This window comes from Lissotriton helveticus, chromosome 5_1 (genome assembly GCF_964261635.1).
Source record: "Lissotriton helveticus chromosome 5_1, aLisHel1.1, whole genome shotgun sequence".
Taxonomy (NCBI): Eukaryota; Metazoa; Chordata; class Amphibia; order Caudata; family Salamandridae; genus Lissotriton; species Lissotriton helveticus.
In genome coordinates this window covers 1,788,560,131-1,788,580,912 of record NC_136065.1, presented here as the reverse complement: position 1 = coordinate 1,788,580,912, position 20,782 = coordinate 1,788,560,131, and the positions used below count along the sequence as shown (strand labels likewise).

Below are 20,782 nucleotides of genomic sequence, written 5' to 3'. Positions count from 1 at the left end.
CCAAAAAGACTATCTGGGACCGAAGAGCTAGGAGAACAATGGCTCGATCTTCAGCTCCAATTCCGGATGACATCTTTGAAGAAGGCGTGGACGTCCTAGAACAACACGACGTCAACAGCAACTCCGAGGCAGAAGATTCAGACGTCGAGGACATCACTCCAGCACAGCGGGTCGTAAGTAAGATCGTCGACCCCGACCCTTTCTCGACACATCCAAAGAAGGCCCCGGTCAGACCCTCGCCCTCGGGCTTGGGTGCACACCGACACACTGCTTCTACTGTCCCACCTTCGGGCCCGGCTAAGAAGCTAACTAAGCCTTCAGGCGACTCAGGCTCGAGTCGGCCTTCCCACGGTGCCGGCACACACCTACCGGCACCGAAAAAGACAACATCACCGGCCCAGTCGACATCCAAACCACCGGTGTCGAAGCACCGAAACCCAGGTCAGAACCAAGCAAGCCTGCTTCGGATTCAAAGAGACCTCCGGAACCGAAAAAAACATTGGATCCAAAAAATATACCAGAGCCGAAAAATCTTCGGAGCCGAAAAAGACTCCTGCTTCTCCGGTTAAGGACATTGCCAAAAAAACAAAAGAAACCACTTTGGTGCTGAAGCCTAGCTAAAGACCCAATCACAGGACAGCTAACTTTAGCTTCAATTAAGCGACCACTAGATACACCAGCGCCAGCTCCTCATTCGAAGAAAAAGGATATGGCTATCTCGCCTTTAAGACTTCCTCCCCCTCCTCCTCCACATATACCATCACTAATTCGACACCTCCCTGATAAATACTAAGATAAAGCAAATGAGCTTATTCAAGAAGGGAAAAATATTACAAAAACCTCTATTCGGTGTGCACTTGATGCAGCGGACACCGCCTCCAGGGCAGTTAATACCAGTGTTTTATTACATGCCTGGCTACGCATATCAGGGTTCAAACCTGAAGTCCAAAGTGCTATACTTAATCAACCCTTCGATGAGTAATACTTATTCGGACCCAATGTAGATGTATCACTTGAAAAAATGAAAAAGGATACAGATACAGCCAAATCAATGGGAGCCCTGCAGTCGCAGGCTCCCAGGCGTTCATTTCGCCGCTCATCTTATCGAGGCGCCACCAGGGGATACTCCTCAGACACACCTTCTACCTCATACAAAGCCCCTACACAATCCACATATAGTAAGGGCTACCAAAGGGGAGGTTACAGGGGTAACAATAACAAAGGCAGAGGTAAAAACAACAACTCCCGCTCTGCCTCTACCCCTGCCCAATGACTCCCCTTCCCTTCCCCTGTCCCATTCCACTCCTGTCGGGGGAAGACTACAACAATACCTACCAGCCTGGGAAAACATCACATCAGACAGGTGGGTGCTTCAAATAATTGAATGCGGTTACTGTCTAGAGCTAACATCCACCCCCCCAAACATATCACCAAAGCAGCGTCCAATGTCACAAGAACATTTAACACTGCTCAGACAGGAAGTAATATCCCTCCTGCAGAAAAATGCAATAGAAATAGTCCCAAAGCATCAGCAAATCAAAAGAGTATACTCCCTATATGTTCTAATCCCAAAGAAGGATGGATCTCTAAGACCTATCCTAGACCTCAGACCTCTAAACATTTACATACAGTCGGATCATTTTCATATGGTCACACTCCAACAAGTCCTTCCACCCCTGTTACAAAACGACTTCCTTGTCACTCTAGATCTCAAGGACGCCTACTTCCACATTCCCATCCACACAGCGCACCGAAAATATCTCAGATTTGTGCTAGACGGGCAGCAATACCAATTCAAAGTGCTCCCATTCGGAGTCACAACAGCGCCAAGGGTGTTTACCAAATGCCTAGCGGTAGTTGCACCACACTTAAGAAGACAACATATTCACGTCTTCCCATACCTAGACGATTGGCTCATAAAAGCCAGCTCATACAGCCAGTGTGTACAGCACACTCCGGCTACTATTCAACTACTTCACGACTTAGGATTCACAGTAAATCACACCAAGTCACATCTGCAACCTTCACACATACAACAATATCTCGGCGCTACAATAAACACCCAACTAACACTAGCCTATCCCTCTCCAAACAGGATAACAAGTGTACAAACTCCCCTAACAAAATTCAAACTGCAACACTCGCTTCCAGCTCGAGTGTTAATGCAGCTCTTAGGAATGATGGCATCTTGCATAGTTATAGTACCTCACGCAAGACTGCAAATGCGTCCACTTCAAGAGTGCCTAGCACGTCCATGGAACCAGGCTCGTGGTCAATTAACAGACCTAGTGTTGGTAGACAGTCGGACTCATCGCTCTCTGCAATGGTGGAGCACCAGAAACCTTTCAAAGGTCCGACCGTTCCTAGAGCCAGTTCCTCAGATAATCCTGACAGCGGACGCATCGCTCTCCTGCTAGGGAGCTCACCTACTGCATCACACCATGCAAGGCAGGTGGACACTGCAGCAAAAGTTACTCCACATCAACCACTTGGATTTACTAGCTGTTTTCCTAGCCCTAAAAGCATTCCAAAAACAAGTATCAGGCAAAGCTGTCTTAGTCCGCACAGGCAATATGACAGCCATGTACTACATAAACAAACAAGGGGGAACACACTCTCTGCGGCTCTCTGTTTGCTCAGCAGATATGGAGATGGGCTATACCACAAAAAATCTTCCTCTTAGCCCAACACGTTCCAGGAGTACAAAACACCATGGCAGATCTGCTAAGTCGACAGACACAGCAGATCCAAGAGTGGGAACTCCATCCACAAGTTCTTCAACCGTTCTTTCAAATGTGGGGACAACCTCAGATAGACCTCTTCGCAACCCACGAAAACGCAAAATGCCCAAACTTCGCCGCCAGATCTCCACACCCGCTGTCCAAAGGTAATGCGATATGGATGAACTGGTCCGGAAAATTTGCGTACGCTTTTCCTCCTCTCCCACTACTTCCTTTAGTGATACGCAAGCTACAGCAACATTCCCTAACACTCATTCTAGTAGCTCCAACTTGGGCCAGACAACCGTGGTACACCACGCTGCTGCAACTATCGGTGGTACCACACCAAAAACTAAGTCTATCTTCACGTCTCTTGACACAGAAACATGGAGAGATCAGACACCCGGACCCAGCTCAGCTCAACTTAGCGATCTGGCTCCTGAAGTCATAGAGTTCGGTTACCTCAACCTTCCTCCAGAATGCATGAACGTTTTTAAAGAAGCCAGACATCCCACTACGAGAGCATGTTATGCTGCTATGTGGAATCGGTTTGTAATATACTGTCAAAACAACCACATAAATCCTTTAGATGTGTCTATTCAACACATCATAGGATACCTATTACACCTTCAAAAGTGTAATTTAGCTTACACATCTATCAGACTACACCTTGCTGCCATTGCAGCATATTTACAAAATAGACAACATCTATCTCCGTTTAGAGTACCTTCTATAAAAGCTTTGATGGAAGGACTCAAAGGAATAATCCCTCCCAGAACACCACCTTCACCAGTGTGGAACTTAAACATTATTCTTACACGGTTAATGGGACCTCCCTTTGATCCGTTACATAAATGCGAATTACAATTCCTAACTTGGAAAGTAGCTTTCTTAGTAGCTATTACTTCTCTCAGAAGAGTCAGTGAACTACAAGCATTTACCATTCAAGAACCCTTTTTGCAAATTCATCATAACAAAATGGTTCTACGCACTAATCCTAAATTCCATCCTAAAGTAATTTCACCATTTCATCTAAATCAATCTGTTGAACTGCCCGTTTTTTTCGCGCAGCCACAAACAGTCGCTGAAAGAGCTCTACACACCTTAGACGTCAAAAGAGCATTACTGTACTACATCGAAAGGTCACAAACTTTTCGTAAAACTAAACAACTTTTGTGTCTTTTTCACCACCACATAAAGGCAACCCCATATCAAAATCAGGGATCGCCAGATGGATTGTTAAATGCTTACAAATATGTTACCAGAAAGCCAAACGTACGTTAACAATTCCTCCAAAAGTCCATTCTACAAGGAAAATGGGGGCTTCAATGGCATTCTTAGGGAACATTCCCCTAGATGATATATGCAAAGCAGCTACATGGTCTACACCGCACAAATTCACAAAACATTATTGTGTAGATGTGCAAACTAAACAAAAAGCCACTGTGGGCCAGGCTGTACTAAAAACTCTGTTTCAAACAACTGCAACAGATACTGGTGGTCGCAGCTAGGTGTGGGTACTGCTATACAATCTATGCACAGTGTGTAATCTGCAGCTCATATGCCTCGAATGGAAAATGCTACTTACCAGTATGCATCTGTTCTTGGTATGTAGAGCTGCAGAGTTACACACGCCCACCCGCCTCCCCAGCTACCTGTATCTGTTCCAGTATTATCTTAATTAGATACAAATCACATGGACATCACTATCTCTTATACAGCTCCATCACTTCCCTAATGGCGAAAAACAATCTGGGGATGGAGCCGATGCCCATGCGCAGTATCAACCAAAGGAGGAGTCCCCTATCCTGTGACTTCCAAAGACTTTTCTACAACAAAACAAACTGCAAACATCCGGGCCCAACACTAGGTGGCCATCTATGCACAGTGTGTAACTCTGCAGCTCTACATGCCAAGAACAGATGCATACTGGTAAGTAGCACGTTCCTTCTGTTGCAGAAAAACATACACTCACTCACACACTCCTCACGCTCACTCTCTCACACACTCTTTTACTTGATGTGCCCTGGGTCCTTGCCAATCAGGTTCCCAGGACCTGTGATCTTTCCCAAAACGGTACATTTCTACCCATAATTGGCACGTATCTGGCCACTTGTAAGTCTCTTGTAAAAGGTACCAAGGGCACTGTGACCAGGAAGGCCTCTAAGGACTAGTACCTATTGTGCCACTCTTACACCTTAACACCCACACACTTCTATTGCAGGCTGCATGTTTTGGTGCAGAGTAAAGTGAAGTCAACGTGGCACACGTCCCTGTGTGCCATGACTGCAACCACTGCCTGTGGCTTAGGTAAGGCACCCTTCTAGCAGCATGCATTAGACCACAGGTGAGGGTACAGTTGCATGAGCACTGTCCCCCTACGGTGCTTAAATCCATTCTTAGACATTGTAAGTTCAGTAAAGCTATAAAAGAGTATTTGGTCTGGGAGTTGGTCATTACGAACTCCACAGCTCCATAATGGCTTGACTGAAACCTTGGAAGTTTGGTAGCGAACTTCTCAGCACATTAAACCCACACTGATGCCAGTGTGGGATTTAATGTAAAATGCACTGAGGGCATCATAAGGATGCCCCCTGAAAAACGATCATCCCTGGTGTGTATCCTGAATGACTGCCAGCCCTTTGCCACCACCAGAGAGGTTTCTGTACCCCTTGTTAGAGGGCCTCTGCTCTCTGAGTCCAGAAACAAAGCCCCTCCTGGTCAGAGGTGTCAAGCCTCCTCCCCCGGGATGGGCCCAGGAAGGGGAAACTTCAAATTCCTGCTGCCTTTGTTAGCTGACCCTGCACTTTGCTTCCCCACAACATCTGCCTCCCACTGGTTTTGACCCCCACTTTGGGTGGGAGAATAGGTAGGATAACCAAGTTAGAAAGAGAAGTGGGCCCACTTTTGTCAACCCCAAGCCTCAAGTGAGTTAGGCAAGGTGAAACACACATCTCAGTTCCCTCCATCTTGAAGATGAGGGGAAACAGCCAACCAGAGACAGGATTGTCCCCCCCTGCCACTGGAGGGTGACATAATAGTGTGTGTACTCACCCCAATGAAGGGACCCATTGGCCCCAACCTGCACACCCCTAAATGTAGCATTTTGGGGGACCCCTAACCTTGCCTCCTCCGATTTCTGGAAGTGCACCTACGTCCACGAGCCTTCCAACTTACCTACCCTGTTGTTGGTCCCTCCTGGAAGCCTTCCTGGACCAAGCCTGCAACCAAAATCCAATACTGGCAACCTCCACAGGATTGCATTGGGCTCCCAAATCCTCCTAAGCACACTGCACCTGGCCGCCCCTGCACTGCTGGTGGTGTGGACTTAGTGCTGACCTGGGACTCCCTTTGCCCTGACCTTAATTGTTGGAGCTTGGCTCCCAAGACCAAGTGGCCTGCCCGTGAGTAGCCCCCAACCGAGGTGCCCCTACCCCTCTTGGCTAACAATAGGCCCCTGCACTCTACACCCGGTCCCCCCAGTGCCACTGGTAATGCAATTTGAGTGCCTAGCTGAACCTTGAGAAGCCTTTATTCTGACCCCCAAAACTATTCTTTGCAGGTCTTTAACTTACCTGCTATTCGCTAACATTCTTTTCCCCATAGAAATCAATGTTACGAGTTTTGTTCCTAAAAAGTTCTAAATGTTAAACTGTCTTTTTTGTATGAAAACCAAAGTAACCGTCTTTAAACCAAAAGGTGTCTTACTTACCTTTGTATTGTAGGATCCACAGTGAGATATTTAGGCATATCACCCGAGTAGTCGATGGAATCAAAACTAATTTCTATGTATTTTTAACTGTTTTAAAAACACATACAAGCCTGTAACTATTGCAAATCCATTCCCAACTGCATTTCCGTGTAAAGTGTTGCATTTGAAAGCATATTTTACCCACCTGAGCCAAGTCCTGCTTGAAAAAAAACTAAGTATACCTTTTTTATACTTACCAAGTTGGTCTGGATTCTATTTCTATGTGTGTGTGTGTGTGTGTGTGTGTGTGTGTGTGTGTGTGTGTGTGTGTGTGTGTGTAATCAGCTCTTGATTGAGTGAATACAATAAATGCTTAACTGCTCACACACACCACCACAAACTGCTCACCCACGCCACCACAAAGAGAGCTGTTAATGATTATCTAATTTAGCCTCTGCTATACCTCTGGGGATCCCCTGGACTCTGTGCACACTATACCTTATAGCACAGCTTTCCAGACTTTTCATGTTGGTGACACACTTTTTGGAGATGCATCATTTTGGGACACAGTAAGGCAGTGTAGCGAGCGAGCCCAAACCACCTAAGGGAGGTTCAGTGGGGTGTTCTCTCTCTCCCTCTCCCTCTCCCTCACGCTCCCTGTCTCCCTCTCTCTGTCACCCTCTGTCTCCTGCTCTCTGTCTTCCGCTCTCTGTCTCCCTCTGTTTCCGTCCCTCTGTGTCCCTCCCTCTGTCTCCCCCTTACTGTCTCCCTCTGTCTATCCCGGACTCCCTCCCACTGTCGTTCTCTCTCTCTGTCTCCCACCCTCTGTCTCTCTCCCTCTGGCTCCGTCTCCCTCACTGCCTCTGTCCCTTTCTGCCTCTGTCTGTCCCTGCCTCTATCTGTCTGTCCGTCCCTGTCTCCCTCTCTCTGTCTCCCTCTCTGTGTTTGTCTGTCTGTCTGTCTGCCCCTGTCTCTGTCTCTATCGGTCTGTCTCTGTCTCCCCCCCTGTCTCCCTCCCTCCCTCTCCCTCCCTCCTTGTCTGTCTACCTCCCTCTGTCTGTCTACCTCCCTCTGTCTCGCTCCCTGTCTTCCTCTCTGTCGCCCTCCTCCCTCTGTCTGTCACCCTCTCTGTCACCCTCTGTCTCCTTCTCTGTCTCCCGCTCTCTGTCTCCCTCTGTTTCGGTCCCTCTGTCTCCCTCCCTCTGTCTCCCTCCCTCTGTCTCCGTTCCTCTGTCTCCGTTCATCTGTCTCCCTCCCTCTCTGTCTCCCTCCCTCTGTCTGTCTCCCCCTGACTGTCTCCCTCTGCCTCCCTCTTGTCTATCCCGGACTCCCTCCCCCTGTCTTCCTCCCCCTGTCTTCCTCTCTCTCTGTCACCCTCTGTCTTCCCCTCTCTCTCTCCCTCAGGCTCCGTCTCCCTCTCTGCCTCTGTCTCTTTCTGCCTCTGTCTCTGCCTCTATCTGTCTGTCCGTCCCTGTCTCCCTCTCTCTGTCTCACTCTCTCTCTCTCTCTCTCCCTCCCTCCTCTCTCTCCCTCCCTCTGTCTCAGTCTCTCTCCCTCAGTGTGTTTACCTCCCTCTGTCCCTCTCTGTCTGTCTGGCTCCCTCTGTCGTCCTCCTCCCTCTTGTCTGTCGCCCTCTGTCTGTCGGCCTCTATCTCCCGTCCCTCTGTCTCCCGTCCCTCTGTCTCCCGTTGTGAGAAGTTGGCCTGATATATGATGCTCACTAGTTCTAGTGATCACCTTGTATCTGTCCAAACAACCCTTATGGTGATTGGTTGTAAGTCAACCTTATAGACCAGCTATCCTAATGGTAGCATGGACAAAGCAGTCTTAGGCTAAACACTTTTGGCATGTGAAGCCAGCTGTTTTACCACAATATAACCCCTTGAATACCAGATGAAAGGACACCACACAGGTTATGAAAATAAACAGTATATTTATTAATAACAACACCTCTGAACTCTTTATGAGGTCAGAGGGCTAAGCACATGACAATCTCTTAGGAAAAATACGATAATTTGCACAAAATTACAATGGTGCCCTAGAGGCACGACAAACCATATACTAAGTAAGTGGAATGTGAAAGTCGATAGAAGGAATGGAGCTGTCCAGAAGCTGGAGGTTCGCAAGGACTACGCTATCTTCACCTTAGGTAAGTAATAGGAGGCCCACGGGACGCGTATGCAGAGTGTGAACTCACACGCGAGATGCGTAACAACGTCTATGGACAGTACAGTTCAAGTTAAAAGGTAAGTACGGACAATCCTGACTAGTTAGGACTAAAACGACTGTGGAATTGGACACTAGGACAGTTAAACTACCCCTGAGCACCGAAATGCTCTCGTTACCTCACCCACGGGCTGCGGGTGCATAGGTGTCAAAGTGTGTCGGGTTCTCGCGTTGAAGTCTATGGAGCCTGGAAGAAAAGATGCTGCAGGCGACCAGGAGGAAGATGTCCGGTGCGATCCAAGGGTGGATCGGTGAAGAAGAGGACCTGAAAGCAGAGGGGACAGTGTTCAAAGTCACTAGCCAGTGACCGGTGTGGAACCAGGAAGGAACCAGGTGCTGTCGTCTCGATCAGGTGAAGAGTGAACGCTTGACTCTGCAGCCACGTGGACCAGGAGGTGTCTTCGACGACCAGGATGGAGGCACGAGCTGTCCCACGCAGGCTCTCGCTGTCGGCGGTGTCGGATCCGGAGTTGGAGTCAACAGGCCTTGGCAAAGGCAACCCACGCGGTGAGTGGAAAAGACGTCTAGTGCGGACTAGGAGAGTCCGAGGTGCCCCTCTTTTGGAAGGGAGCAAGGGCCAGTCTGGAGCAACCAGACCAGCAGTGAAGATTCAAAGGTTCGTCGTTTAGGAGGCCACTAGCCAGCCGGCAAGTGACCAGACAACGCGTCGAGCAGCAAACAAGCAGAAGGGCCCCACGCAGATCTCGTGGAAGCTGGAGGGCTGATCTTCGGTGCAGGGGCTGCTCGGGGCTGGGGCTTCTCAATCCCCAAAGCACTTGGTCGAGTTTACCTCGGGAGTCGTGCTGGACGCGAAGTGCAGGTTCGTTCAAGATGGCCGGTCCCACATGTCTCGGTGCACCCACGGGTCTCAGCTTTGCTGCAGATGTGAGTTGAGGTCGGAGAGGTCTAGGAATCCGGGTCTCATCGGTCTCTGAAGTCTGGATCCTCGAGGGAAGACGACAAAGTGAAGCTGCTGGACGCTTGATGGTGCCTGCAGTTGCAGGGTGGACACTCCTTGTCCACAAGGGAGATTCTTCAGTCTTCTGTGGAGCAGAACGTCGAAGTCCAGAGTTTCTTCTTGTAGAATTGTTCAGGATAATCTAATTTGGAATGGGACCAGCTCCTACCTTTATCCTGCTAAAGGGGGCTGCACTACTGACTAGGTCCCTCCCCTGGGTGGGACCAGGAAGGGGGGTGGTTACACCCCCTATCCTTTGTCCGGTTTCCCGCCAGAGCTGGGGATGAAGTGCCCCAGCAACTGGTTTGAACCGGTGTATGCACAGGGCACCTTGTGTGCCCCAGGCATGTCTCATTCCTTTCAGGCCTATCCTACCCAATACACAAAATCCTGTCTGGGGTGGTGCTAGCACCTCCCAAGGCAGGAAACCCTTTGTCCAAGCCTCCCTCGCTGGAAGGACTCCCAGCAGCAGGAGGTCAGACTTGTGTCTGTGGTGGCAGCATCCATTTTGTGATGCCAAGGCTCGAGTTAACTTTAACCGGGGTTCTCAGTTACATACATGTCGTGCCCCTCTAGGTGGTTGGAATGCTACCCCCGTCGCCAGAATTGGCGAGGGGGTAGTATTCCAATTCGTATGACACCTTACTCGACATGTTTTGATAATTTTATACCAGAGTTAGCATTTAACCGCGAGGTTGATAATGCACTTAAGAGTATATGGTATAGCGTTATCATGGAACAGCTATTAGGACTTGGTTCCGCAAGCTGCAAACGGGCTCAGCTCATGCCAGAGCACCATCTCACATAATTCCAAGCACTCTGCCTTCAGGATTGATAAGGCCTGCCATAGGAGTGACTGATAGGAATATATGTGTCCATTTTAGCGTTAGATATAGGTATACTATACCTACAGCAAAGGGTGATTACACCACCTTGCCCCAGCTGTCATGCAGCCAGTTGTGTCAGTTTTAGATGGCCAGCCAGGGGTGGCATAATACATGCTTCAGCCCCTGGTAGGCCCTGGGTACACCTATGCCCTGGATACCTAAGGTACACTGTACAGGGACTGATAAGGTGGCCCAGTACCAATTGGTAAATGCACCTAAAGTACATGGTTGTCAATTTAGAGAGAGAACAGCTAGGCTGTGGGTCTGATTAGCAGGCCCACAGCCAGGGAAAGTCGTAAACCAGTGAAGCAAAAATCTGGGGTGACCATAGGATTGCAGACCCCACTCTCCTACACCCGTCCCTCTGTCTCCCATCCCTCTGTCTCCCGTCCCTCTGTCTCCCGTCCCTCTGTCTCCTGTCCCTCTGTCTCCCGTCTTCTCCCCCTCTCTCCCTTTCTCTGTCTCCTTCCCTCTCCCTCTGTCACCTTCTGTCTCTCTCTCTCTCTCTGCCTCCATCTGTCTGTCCCGGTCTGCATGTCTGACCGTGTCCCTGCCTCTATTTGTCTCTCTGTCCCTGTCTCTGTCTGTCTCTATCTCCCTCCCTCCGTCTCCCTCCCTCCGTCTCCCTCCTTCCCTCCGTCTCCCTCCCTCCCTCCGTCTCCCTCCCTCCCTCTCCCTCCCTATGTCTGTCTCCCTCCCTCCCTATGTCTGTCTCCCTCCCTCTGTCTGTCTCCCTCCCTCTGTCTGTCTCCCTCCCTCTGTCTGTCTCCCTCCCTCTGTCTGTCTCCCTCCCTCTGTCTGTCTCCCTCCCTCTGTCTGTCTCCCTCCCTCTGTCTGTCTCCCTCCCTCTGTCTCCCTCCCTCTGTCTGTCTCCCTCCCTCTGTCTGTCTCCCTCCCTCTGTCTGTCTCCCTCCCTCCGCCGGTCTCCCTCCCTCTGTCACCCTCCCTCCGTCTGTCTCCCTCCCTCTGTCTCCCTCCCTCTGTCTCCCTCCCTCTGTCTCCCTCCCTCTGTCTCCCTCCCTCTGTCTCCCTCCCTCTGTCTCCCTCCCTCTGTCTCCCTCCCTCTGTCTCCCTCCCTCTGTCTCCCTCCCTCTGTCTGTCTCCCTCCCTCTGTCTGTCTCCCTCCCTCTGTCTGTCTCCCTCCCTCTGTCTGTCTCCCTCCCTCTGTCTGTCTCCCTCCCTCTGTCTGTCTCCCTCCCTCTGTCTGTCTCCCTCCCTCTGTCTGTCTCCCTCCCTCTGTCTGTCTCCCTCCCTCTGTCTGTCTCCCTCCCTCTGTCGGTCTCCCTCCCTCTGTCGGTCTCCCTCCCTCTGTCGGTCTCCCTCCCTCTGTCGGTCTCCCTCCCTCCGCCGGTCTCCCTCCCTCCGCCGGTCTCCCTCCCTCCGCCGGTCTCCCTCCCTCCGCCGGTCTCCCTCCCTCCGCCGGTCTCCCTCCCTCCGCCGGTCTCCCTCCCTCTGCCGGTCTCCCTCCCTCTGCCGGTCTCCCTCCCTCTGCCGGTCTCCCTCCCTACGCCGGTCTCCCTCCCTCTGTCACCCTCCCTCCGTCTGTCTCCCTCCCTCTGTCTCCCTCCCTCTGTCTGTCTCCCTCCCTCTGTCTGTCTCCCTCCCTCTGTCTGTCTCTCTCCCTCCCTCCGTCTGTCTCCCTCCCTCTGTCTGTCTCCCTCCCTCTGTCTGTCTCCCTCCCTCTGTCTGTCTCCCTCCCTCTGTCTGTCTCCCTCCCTCTGTCTGTCTCCCTCCCTCTGTCTGTCTCTCTCCCTCTGTCTCTCTCTCTGCCTGTCACCCTCTGCCGGTCACTGCCTTGTCACCTCACCCCAGCTTCCCGGGCACACACACAGCCACGCCCGAGTACTTCGCAGGTCTTTAAAAGACCATTTACTTGTTAATGAGGCTTTGTTGTGAATTGCCTGGCCCCCATAGAGCAGAGGGTCTCAGAGTCTGGACTGCTGTTTCTTCCTAAGAGGGTTCCCATGTCTTGGGACTTAACATACCCTATGTGGGGTAGTGGTAGCTGTTATATAACTTGTTCTATGCTGAGAAGTTGTGGTTGCCTGCTGGCCTCTGCTCACCATGGCGTTTACCTAGGTTGCAGGTGCAATTCCCTTTTGCTGGATTGGATTGCCTTGGTGGTGCCCCGTGGTGGTCTTCTCCGGGGTTACTGCGCTGTTTGCCTGGTCTGCCTGCTGTCTGCGGCCTGGCGTTGTGGTTCTGGTTCGACTTCTTTTTGGGTCGTGTGTGTGGGCCCCTCTCTGAGGGGTTTCTGGGCCCTTCTTTACCTTCATGTTCCCATCCTGGGGGTTGAGATGGCTTTTGTGTTCCTTCCTCTTTCATGCGCATCCTGCCCGGTTTTCCTAGGTGCCTCGGGCCACTCTCTCTGCTTCCGACTGTTTCTTGCCGTTCTGTCTGGTCTCTTGACTTCTGGGAGTTGTGGGCTCGGCTACCTTCTCTTTCCCTCGTCTCCTTGGAGCCTCTAGGTTGCTCTTCTTCCTCTTCCTTGGCTTTGGACGGGGGTTCTGTTGCCTTGTATGGGCGTGGGGTGCTTCGGCCTCCCACTCTGTGCTGGGGTTGCCTTGGAGGTTTGTCATTCCTGCTTGTCTTGGAACTGGTTCCCCTTCATTGTTCTTGGTGGGGGTTGTAGTCCTGCTATATGTTGTCATGACATTCTACATATGTTCCTTGTCTCTGGGGGGGGGCTGTCTACATACTGGCTTGGTGGCTGCTCAGGGCTGTGCTCTGTTCTTTATTCTTTTTCCTGTCTTTGGGTTCTGCAGTGTCTGGCACTGCTCCTTATGGTGATGTTCATCACCATTCCTTTTTCCAATTTTTCGGCTCTTTCGCACACTATTCCCATACTTCCATAGATGGCTCCGCGTTGTGGCGCGGAAAAGTTATCAGAAGAAAATTTACGTAGGCGCGCCGGGGTGGGACTTGTGACCTTGCTGACGTCACGTAAACGGACGACGCCTGGGCGGAGTCGCGTGATGCCAATCCCCCGGCTCGCAGGGATGCTGGCCAAAAAAGTTTCCAGATCCAGTCTCACGCCTGGGGATAATTCTACGTTAAGGAATCTGTGGCTAGAATCGTCTCTACCAGATACCTGGTTACCAAAGGTAAGTAACTGGTACGTCTTGATGGAGATCCAAACCACTCCTCAAGTTAAACAACACCTGGGGACCCCAGTTTCCTCCCCCAGCAACCCATCACGGAGAGCATGGTGGTCCAAGCCTCCACCTTTAGGATCAACCCTGGCTCATTCCCTACCATCCCAACAGAGGAGGATATCCAAAAGGCAGGATACCTTTGGCCAGAGGATGTTCTGTTCCACCAGCCTAGCACCCCCGTCCCACTGGCGTTCGCAGCTTTAAAACCCTTGGCTTGCCCTTATACCAGCACAGGAACCCAGTGGGGGGTGAGGGTGGTGGGGGGGTAGAATCCACCATCACTTGCCCCTCTGGCAGTCCATAACATTGGGCAAGTGTGCTTTACTAATCATCCAGAGGGGCTACTACATCCCCTTTCTGGAACCCTCCCCCAGCCCAGCCCACTACCACCTTTGCCACCCCTACCGGCTGATGGAGGACCATCTCGCTTTGTTCAATCAGGAAGTGGTGGCCCTTTCGGCCAAAGAGATGGTGTCGGCATCAGAAGTAGGTCTTGTTCGCTATTCCCGCTACTTTCTGGTGCCCAAAAAGTATGGAGGCCTCAAACCTATTCCGGACCTGCGCCTCCTCAATTTCTTCCTCTAGAAAGAGAGGTTAAAGATGTTCACCTTAGCTCAGGTGCTATCTACCATAGAGACTGTCTGGTAGCATTGGACTTGCAAGATGCATATTTTCACATCCCTGTCCTGCCCAGAGATATTATCTGCAGTTCACGTGGGCAAAGGGTACGTTTACTTCACTGTGCTTCCCTTTGACCTTACCAGTGCCCCCCCAGTCTAGTCCAGTCTTTACCTACCTTGGCGATTGGCTTTTGAAGGTAAGCTCGCTGTAGGCAATCTTCTCCCACCTACAAACTACGGCTGGTTCTCCTAAGGTGTACCTTTCCTATGGTATGGATCCCAGAGTAATCCAGAAGGGGGACAATATGCCTAGGTGAGAATAAACGTCCTTCTCGCGAACTTCTAAGCTTCGGAAGAAGGGCTTCAGCCTGTGCGTCTAAACCAAATGCAGCAGTGACGGAAGTTAGTGGCCTCCAATTAGGAGCTCCAAGTATTGGGACCTGCCCACGTCCAAACACCAGGGATGATGATCATCATACCATAGGAACCCGTTGACTGTTTCCTTAACCATAGAGTAGATTAGGTACCCCTTTCACCTTGGTTCTGAAGAAAGGCCACTCATCAGTTGGGAGAACATAGGCGTGAAACATGTCGACCTTTTAACCTCTGTCACTTCACACCACACATACAGATCTGCAGCAGGTTTAATTTTCCTTGCCAACCTTGACTCTTGTTGTCTGTTTTTAGCCATAGCATCAGTGTCCAACTATTAAAGTACTTCTCGGACACACATCGCCATTTTTAACACACCACCTACACCACTCTACTCACTACACAACCGCCCCACTGCCTCATCACCCAGGGCCTACCGGTTTACCAACATAAAAAAATCTCCGGCAAAGAGCCCCCCTGCAGGGACTGTTGGGCATTGCAGCGCCAGCACAAAGAGGAGCTGCCCTATGATGAAGCATGACACCCATCGGGTGTGTGAGGGCCCTTGCTGCTTTTGGAGCTCTCCCCTTCCCCATGTTGACCCTTCCCTTGACCACTCAGGACTGCATACTAGTTTGTTTAATTACGAACTCTTGAGCTTCGGTCCTCTGATCAGGTTGCCCCTTCGGGAGGATCTTCTGTCGCAGCAACAGGGCAGGGTCTTGCACCCGAACCTCTGTACCCTCCACCTTCGCGTGTGAAGATTGAGCCGCGACAGTTGACAGCTTTCGACCTTCCTCCCAAAGTCTGTGATGTTATTCTGGCAGCCAGGCGTCCCTCCACCAAGACAGTTTTTGGGACAAGTCTGTGACGTGGTATGCATCCAAGAACATTGACCCTCTTTCTGCATCCCTCTCTCAAGTTTTATTGTTTGTACTTTCTCTAGCCCAGCAGGGCTTTGCTGTGGCCACCATTAAAGGTTGTCAGCCATCTCACCTTTCTTGCAAGTGCCTGACCAACCTTCTTTGTCACCTGTTGTGATTAGGTTTCTTAAGGAACTTCAGCATCAGTTCCCTCCAAGACTATTTATCATACCCCCAATGGGAACTCCTCCTGGTCTTAACATTTCTCATGTATGTGCCATTCGAGCCTCTGCAGAACGGCACAGTTCGCCTACTCCGCATCAAGGGCTTTTCTAGTGGCTAGAACATTGGCCAGGTCGGACAGCAAACTGCAAGTACTCGCTGTGCACCCTCCTTATAGAAATTTCTATCCAGACAAACTGGTTCTGAGGACCATTGTTTGCTTCCTTTCCGAAGGTTGTACAACCTTTTTACGTAAGTCAGAATATCACCTTGTCTACCTTCTTTGCGCCACCTCAACATTCTAAAGAGAAGGTGCCAGGAGAACGATCAACTGTTCTTTGAGTATGTCGTGGGGAAGAAGGTAAAGCCTGTGCAGAAATGATTGACAGTGCTCTGCATGCAAATCTGCAATGCACTGGGCAAAAAGCAACCCCCTGAAGGCTTGAGAGCTCATTCCACCAGAGGCACGGCTGTAATTACTGCGTTAGCTGGAGGAGTGCCGGTCCTGGACATCTGTCAGGCAGCAGCCTGAGTGTCACTGCACACGCTCACCAAAAAGTACTGTCTGGACACGTCAGGTCTGTCATGACGGGCACTTTGCTTGTTCTGTCCTGCAGGATTCTTTTGTCTAATATGTTTGCAGACCCAACATCTGGGGAGGATGTGCTTGGGTATCTATTCTAAGGTAAGGAATCCAAGGCTAGAAGTCTCTGTTAAATTAACAATTTATTTACCTTAGTAACACCTTATCTTTCAGAGACTCTGCTAGCTGCAGATTCCATACCAACTCTCCCACCCTCACTGCTCGGTTAATGTATTTCTGCATAGGGTCACCCTCTTGAAGCCCATAGTGATGTACAAAAGTCCATGAATGTTCTTAGTGGCTCCCTGCTTCTGGCATGGAAAGTTGTGAAAAGAAACGGACATCTACGCATTGAGGCAGCACCTATATAGGCACTGCGCTCGTCACATCTGATGAGGATGCAGGTGCAGTGTGGAACACCATCCCCTACTATTGTGCAGAGGTACTGCTTAAGGATTTCTGGATCCAGTCCGATGCCTGTGGATAATTCTAAGGTAAGGAATCTGCGGTTAGTTAGAGTCTCTATCAGATAAGGCATTACCAAATGTAAGTAACTTTTTCTTTAGGTACAGAAGGAGCAACATTCACCCTTCAGAGAATAGCACATTTCCCTAGATGAAAGTTAACTTTGACACTGTAGTGGATTTCATTGTTAAATTTGTTTTTGCTGTAACACTGCAACTTTAGTTGCAATATAAAATAGGTACTATTTGTTTGAATTATTCATATCTGACCTCTCGGTTTGAAGTGAGACAGGAGCTTGCATAATAATGAAAGTTAAGGACAGAGCAGATCTTTGAATATTCGAACACTGCTCTCTACTCCTTACCAGGAGCAGCCTTTCATCAGCCTGTGAAAGAAGTATGAGCTGATTACAACACTTTATCTTTGTTCTTGCAGCCTTTTGGCCATAACCAGTCGCAGCAAGACATTCTCCAGGAGAACACCATCCTTAAAGCTACCGAGGTGCAGTTCCCTCCAAAACCTGTAGTGACACCTGAAGCAAAGGTGAGTTACAGTTATCATGGGGGAACATTTTCATGGGGTTTAGATGTTTAAATAAATCATTGTGGATGAAGGCAGTTTACGGAGACTAACACAGTGAAGATATAATGTAATGTGCAAGTGTAATGTGAGCCACAATCAAGGGAAACCTTTGTGGTATCAAGGCACAGATAGCCAGTCATGCCTTTGCTGTCTTGACATTACGTATTTTTTATAACTTTTGATCTACATGAGACCTTCCTTAAGTCTATCAAGAATTAGCTTTTTGATTGTCAGTTCTCCAGGCCAACATGGAGTGTTGATGTAGGTCATGCTTTAAAAGTAATCTACATAAACATTGCTATCAAAACATATTGTTTGAGGCATATGAGCTGCAGATCTCACTCTGAGCATTAAATCGCCACTTGGTGTTGGGCTCGGATGATTGCATGTTGTTGTCGTCGTGGAAGAAGTCTTTGTAGTCATGAGATAGGTGACTACTCCTTTGGACGACAGTGCGCATGGGTATTGGCTCCATCCTTAGATTGTTATGTTCGAGGCATGTGGGCTGCTGAATTCATATCTGTGCATAGATCGCCGCCTAGTGTTGGGTCCAGATGATTGCACATTGTTGTCCTGGAAGAATCTTCGAAGTATCACGAGATAGGTGGCTCCTCCCCTGGACTACAGTGCGCATGGGCATCCTCTCCATACTCAGATTGTTTTTTTTCGCCTTTGGGTTCGGATGTACTTTCCTTTACTCGAAGTTCGGAATCTAAAATCAACTTTCAAAAGGCCTTCGGTCTCGTCGGTATTGTTTCGAATCAGTGCCGACAGCTTTATTTACAGTTTATTCAACTCGGGACGTCGAATCGGGCCGCGGGCCTTCTCGACGCCAAAGGGACCAGTCGTCGATGGAACGAAGTCCATTCAAAAGATGCCCTCTTTGTAATTCAAAATACCCACATATAGATAAACACCCTGTATGTAACAAGTGTTTATCTCCAGAACATAATGAATCCGACTGCCTAGCCTGAGCCCAATTTCGATCCAAAAAGACACTTCGGACTCGACGGGCCGATAGGCTAACCATGCAGAAACCAGCGCCGGAGCCGGAAAATATCTTCGACGATGAAGATCTCGTCGAAGCCGAAGAATCAGATCAACAGTCGGATCAAGATTTGGAGCATGACTCCAACTACTATGTCGACGAAGAAGAAGACATCGTCGAGGTAAAAGACGACGAACCAGGGATCGGAACCGTCGAAGACGACTCCAGTGATGAAACGGGGCCAACCGTGGGTACGACACCCCAAACATACACTTCTATGGTTCCACAGGCTCAGGTCGAGGCATCGCCAGAAGGCCTTAGCCAAGATCTCGAAACCCATTCTATAGCTCCGCGACACAGCTCGGCTAAGAATATTAGAAAAGAGCCATCGGATCAACGTACTCAGAAATTGGTGATATCGAAACCAAAAGTTATGGAACCAAAAACTAAACCGAAACTGATCGACTACGTTTATCCATCGGAGTCGATCCCAAACAAGATCGTCGACAATACGGTCTTTGGACCAAACTATGTCGATCCATCGGAGTCGAACACAAGGGTCGTCGAGCCGAGGGCCAGCGCACCTATATCCACTCCAAAACAAAGGGCCGTCGAACCGACAAGATTGGCGCCGACAGCCGACAACACAAAAAAGGGACTCGATCCGAAGAAGGTTGTCGAACCCAAACAGAGAGTCGACAAACCAATGGCTATGCAACCAAATACAATCGAGCCGAAGAAAATCGACCCGAAGAAGGCCATCGAGCCAAGACCGGTCGGAAACAACAGGTTACGAAGACGCAACAAGGTCAGAAAGGTACTATCGACTCGACAAAAAACGTCGAAACGATAAAAACTTCGGCTCCGAAGAAACAGGCACAACCTAAAAAGACTGTTGTAACACCGAGGGATCTCGGACCAATCAAGGTTGGCCTACCAACTTCCTCTAAAACAAAGGCGGTCAACCCAAAAAGCGGTATCGAACCGAAACAAACGAAACCAAGGACCTTGGCAAAAACGCCCAGAACTGCTGAGCAGGAGATCTTATATCCAGACCCCTCAACAGAAGAACAGTCAAAACTTTACATTGACCCTAATTCTGGCAAAGTGACTCTACAAAAGAAAAATCAGACCAGAAACTGATAAAGAGACTTTTGTCAACCCACTCAAAAAGAAAAGGGACTGTTCTACTTCACCTATTCTATTTGAGCCTATTAAACCAACTAGGCCTGAGCCATACACATATACACCCACACACTCAGATGAAGAGGTGGATGATGAATATAATGAGGAATACAATTACCCAGTAGACACTGACCAAGACAATCAAGGTCAACCATGGGTTGATCCAGTACATCCTGGTGACTCTCAACCCATTCCAGATACACCTGCATACCCTGCTAGGCCTTCTCCTACAGAGGATACAGCTGCTTTTAATGCACTAATAGAAAGGGCAGCCCTCCATCACAATGTAGAAATGCATGCAGACCCCATTGAGGAAGATTTCCTCTTTGACACCTTTGCCACATCGGACAGATCTGTCAAAACACTACCTATGTTAAAAGGGGTACTTCAACATGCAGGTGACATATTTAAGGAAACAACTAGGGCACGGGTTATTAACCCCAGAGTAGAGAGACAATACAGGCCAGCACCAGTAGACCCCACATATATTAAGGGACAACTGCCTTTGGATTCTTTGGTGGTATCCAATGCACGAAAACGTGCAAACACCCAAACAACTGGAGAAGCTCCACCTCCTGACAAAGAATCAAATATCTTTGAGGCATCAGGGAAGAGGGTAGCTGCTCAAGCTGCTAACGTATGGCGAATATCTAATACGCAAGCCCTGTTAGCTAGGTACAACAGGGCACACTATGACACCTTAGAGACACTTCTCCAGTATTTACCTGAACCTTACAAAGAACAGGCTGAAGATCTAGTATAGGAGGGAAAGTTAATAACTAACGCCTCCATTAAATGTGCCCTAGACGTGGCAGATACAGCGGCCAGATCTGTTAACACCAGTGTTATGCTCAGGAGACATGCGTGGCTTCGCATTTCAGGTTTCAAAAATGAAGTCCAGTCTACTTTATTAAACCAGCCAATAAATCCTGACTATTTATTTGGTCCAGCTGTAGAAAAAAGACACTGAGACGGCTAAGTCTATGGGAGCCTTACAGTCCCAACAACATAGAGGCTCCTTTCGTTGCTCCAATTACAGAGGTGCTGCAAGGGGTAACTCATCACAGCAGACCACAAACTACAAAGGGAATACGCAAACCACCTACAATAAAAACAATAGAGGTGGATACAGCGGCAATAACAACAAAGGCAGAGGGCGAGGGAATAATACCACCAGATCCTCTACCAACACAAAACAGTGACTTCTTAGCGCTACCCCCAGACCATACAACACCAGTCGGGGGACGATTACAGCAGTTCCTACC

At 49.5% G+C, this 20,782-nt stretch overlaps 1 protein-coding gene across 2 annotated transcripts in view; it reads left to right on the top strand.

Moving 5' to 3' along the window:
- The window catches only part of TLK2 (tousled like kinase 2), a 1,564,653-nt gene that overhangs the window by 1,472,769 nt on the left and 71,102 nt on the right, over positions 1 to 20,782 (top strand). For both annotated transcript variants that reach the window (XM_078645098.1, XM_078645097.1), the window contains one exon: positions 17,198 to 17,305. In XM_078645098.1, the coding sequence (XP_078501224.1) occupies positions 17,198 to 17,305 (108 nt within the window). The remainder of the gene's footprint in view (positions 1 to 17,197; positions 17,306 to 20,782) is intronic.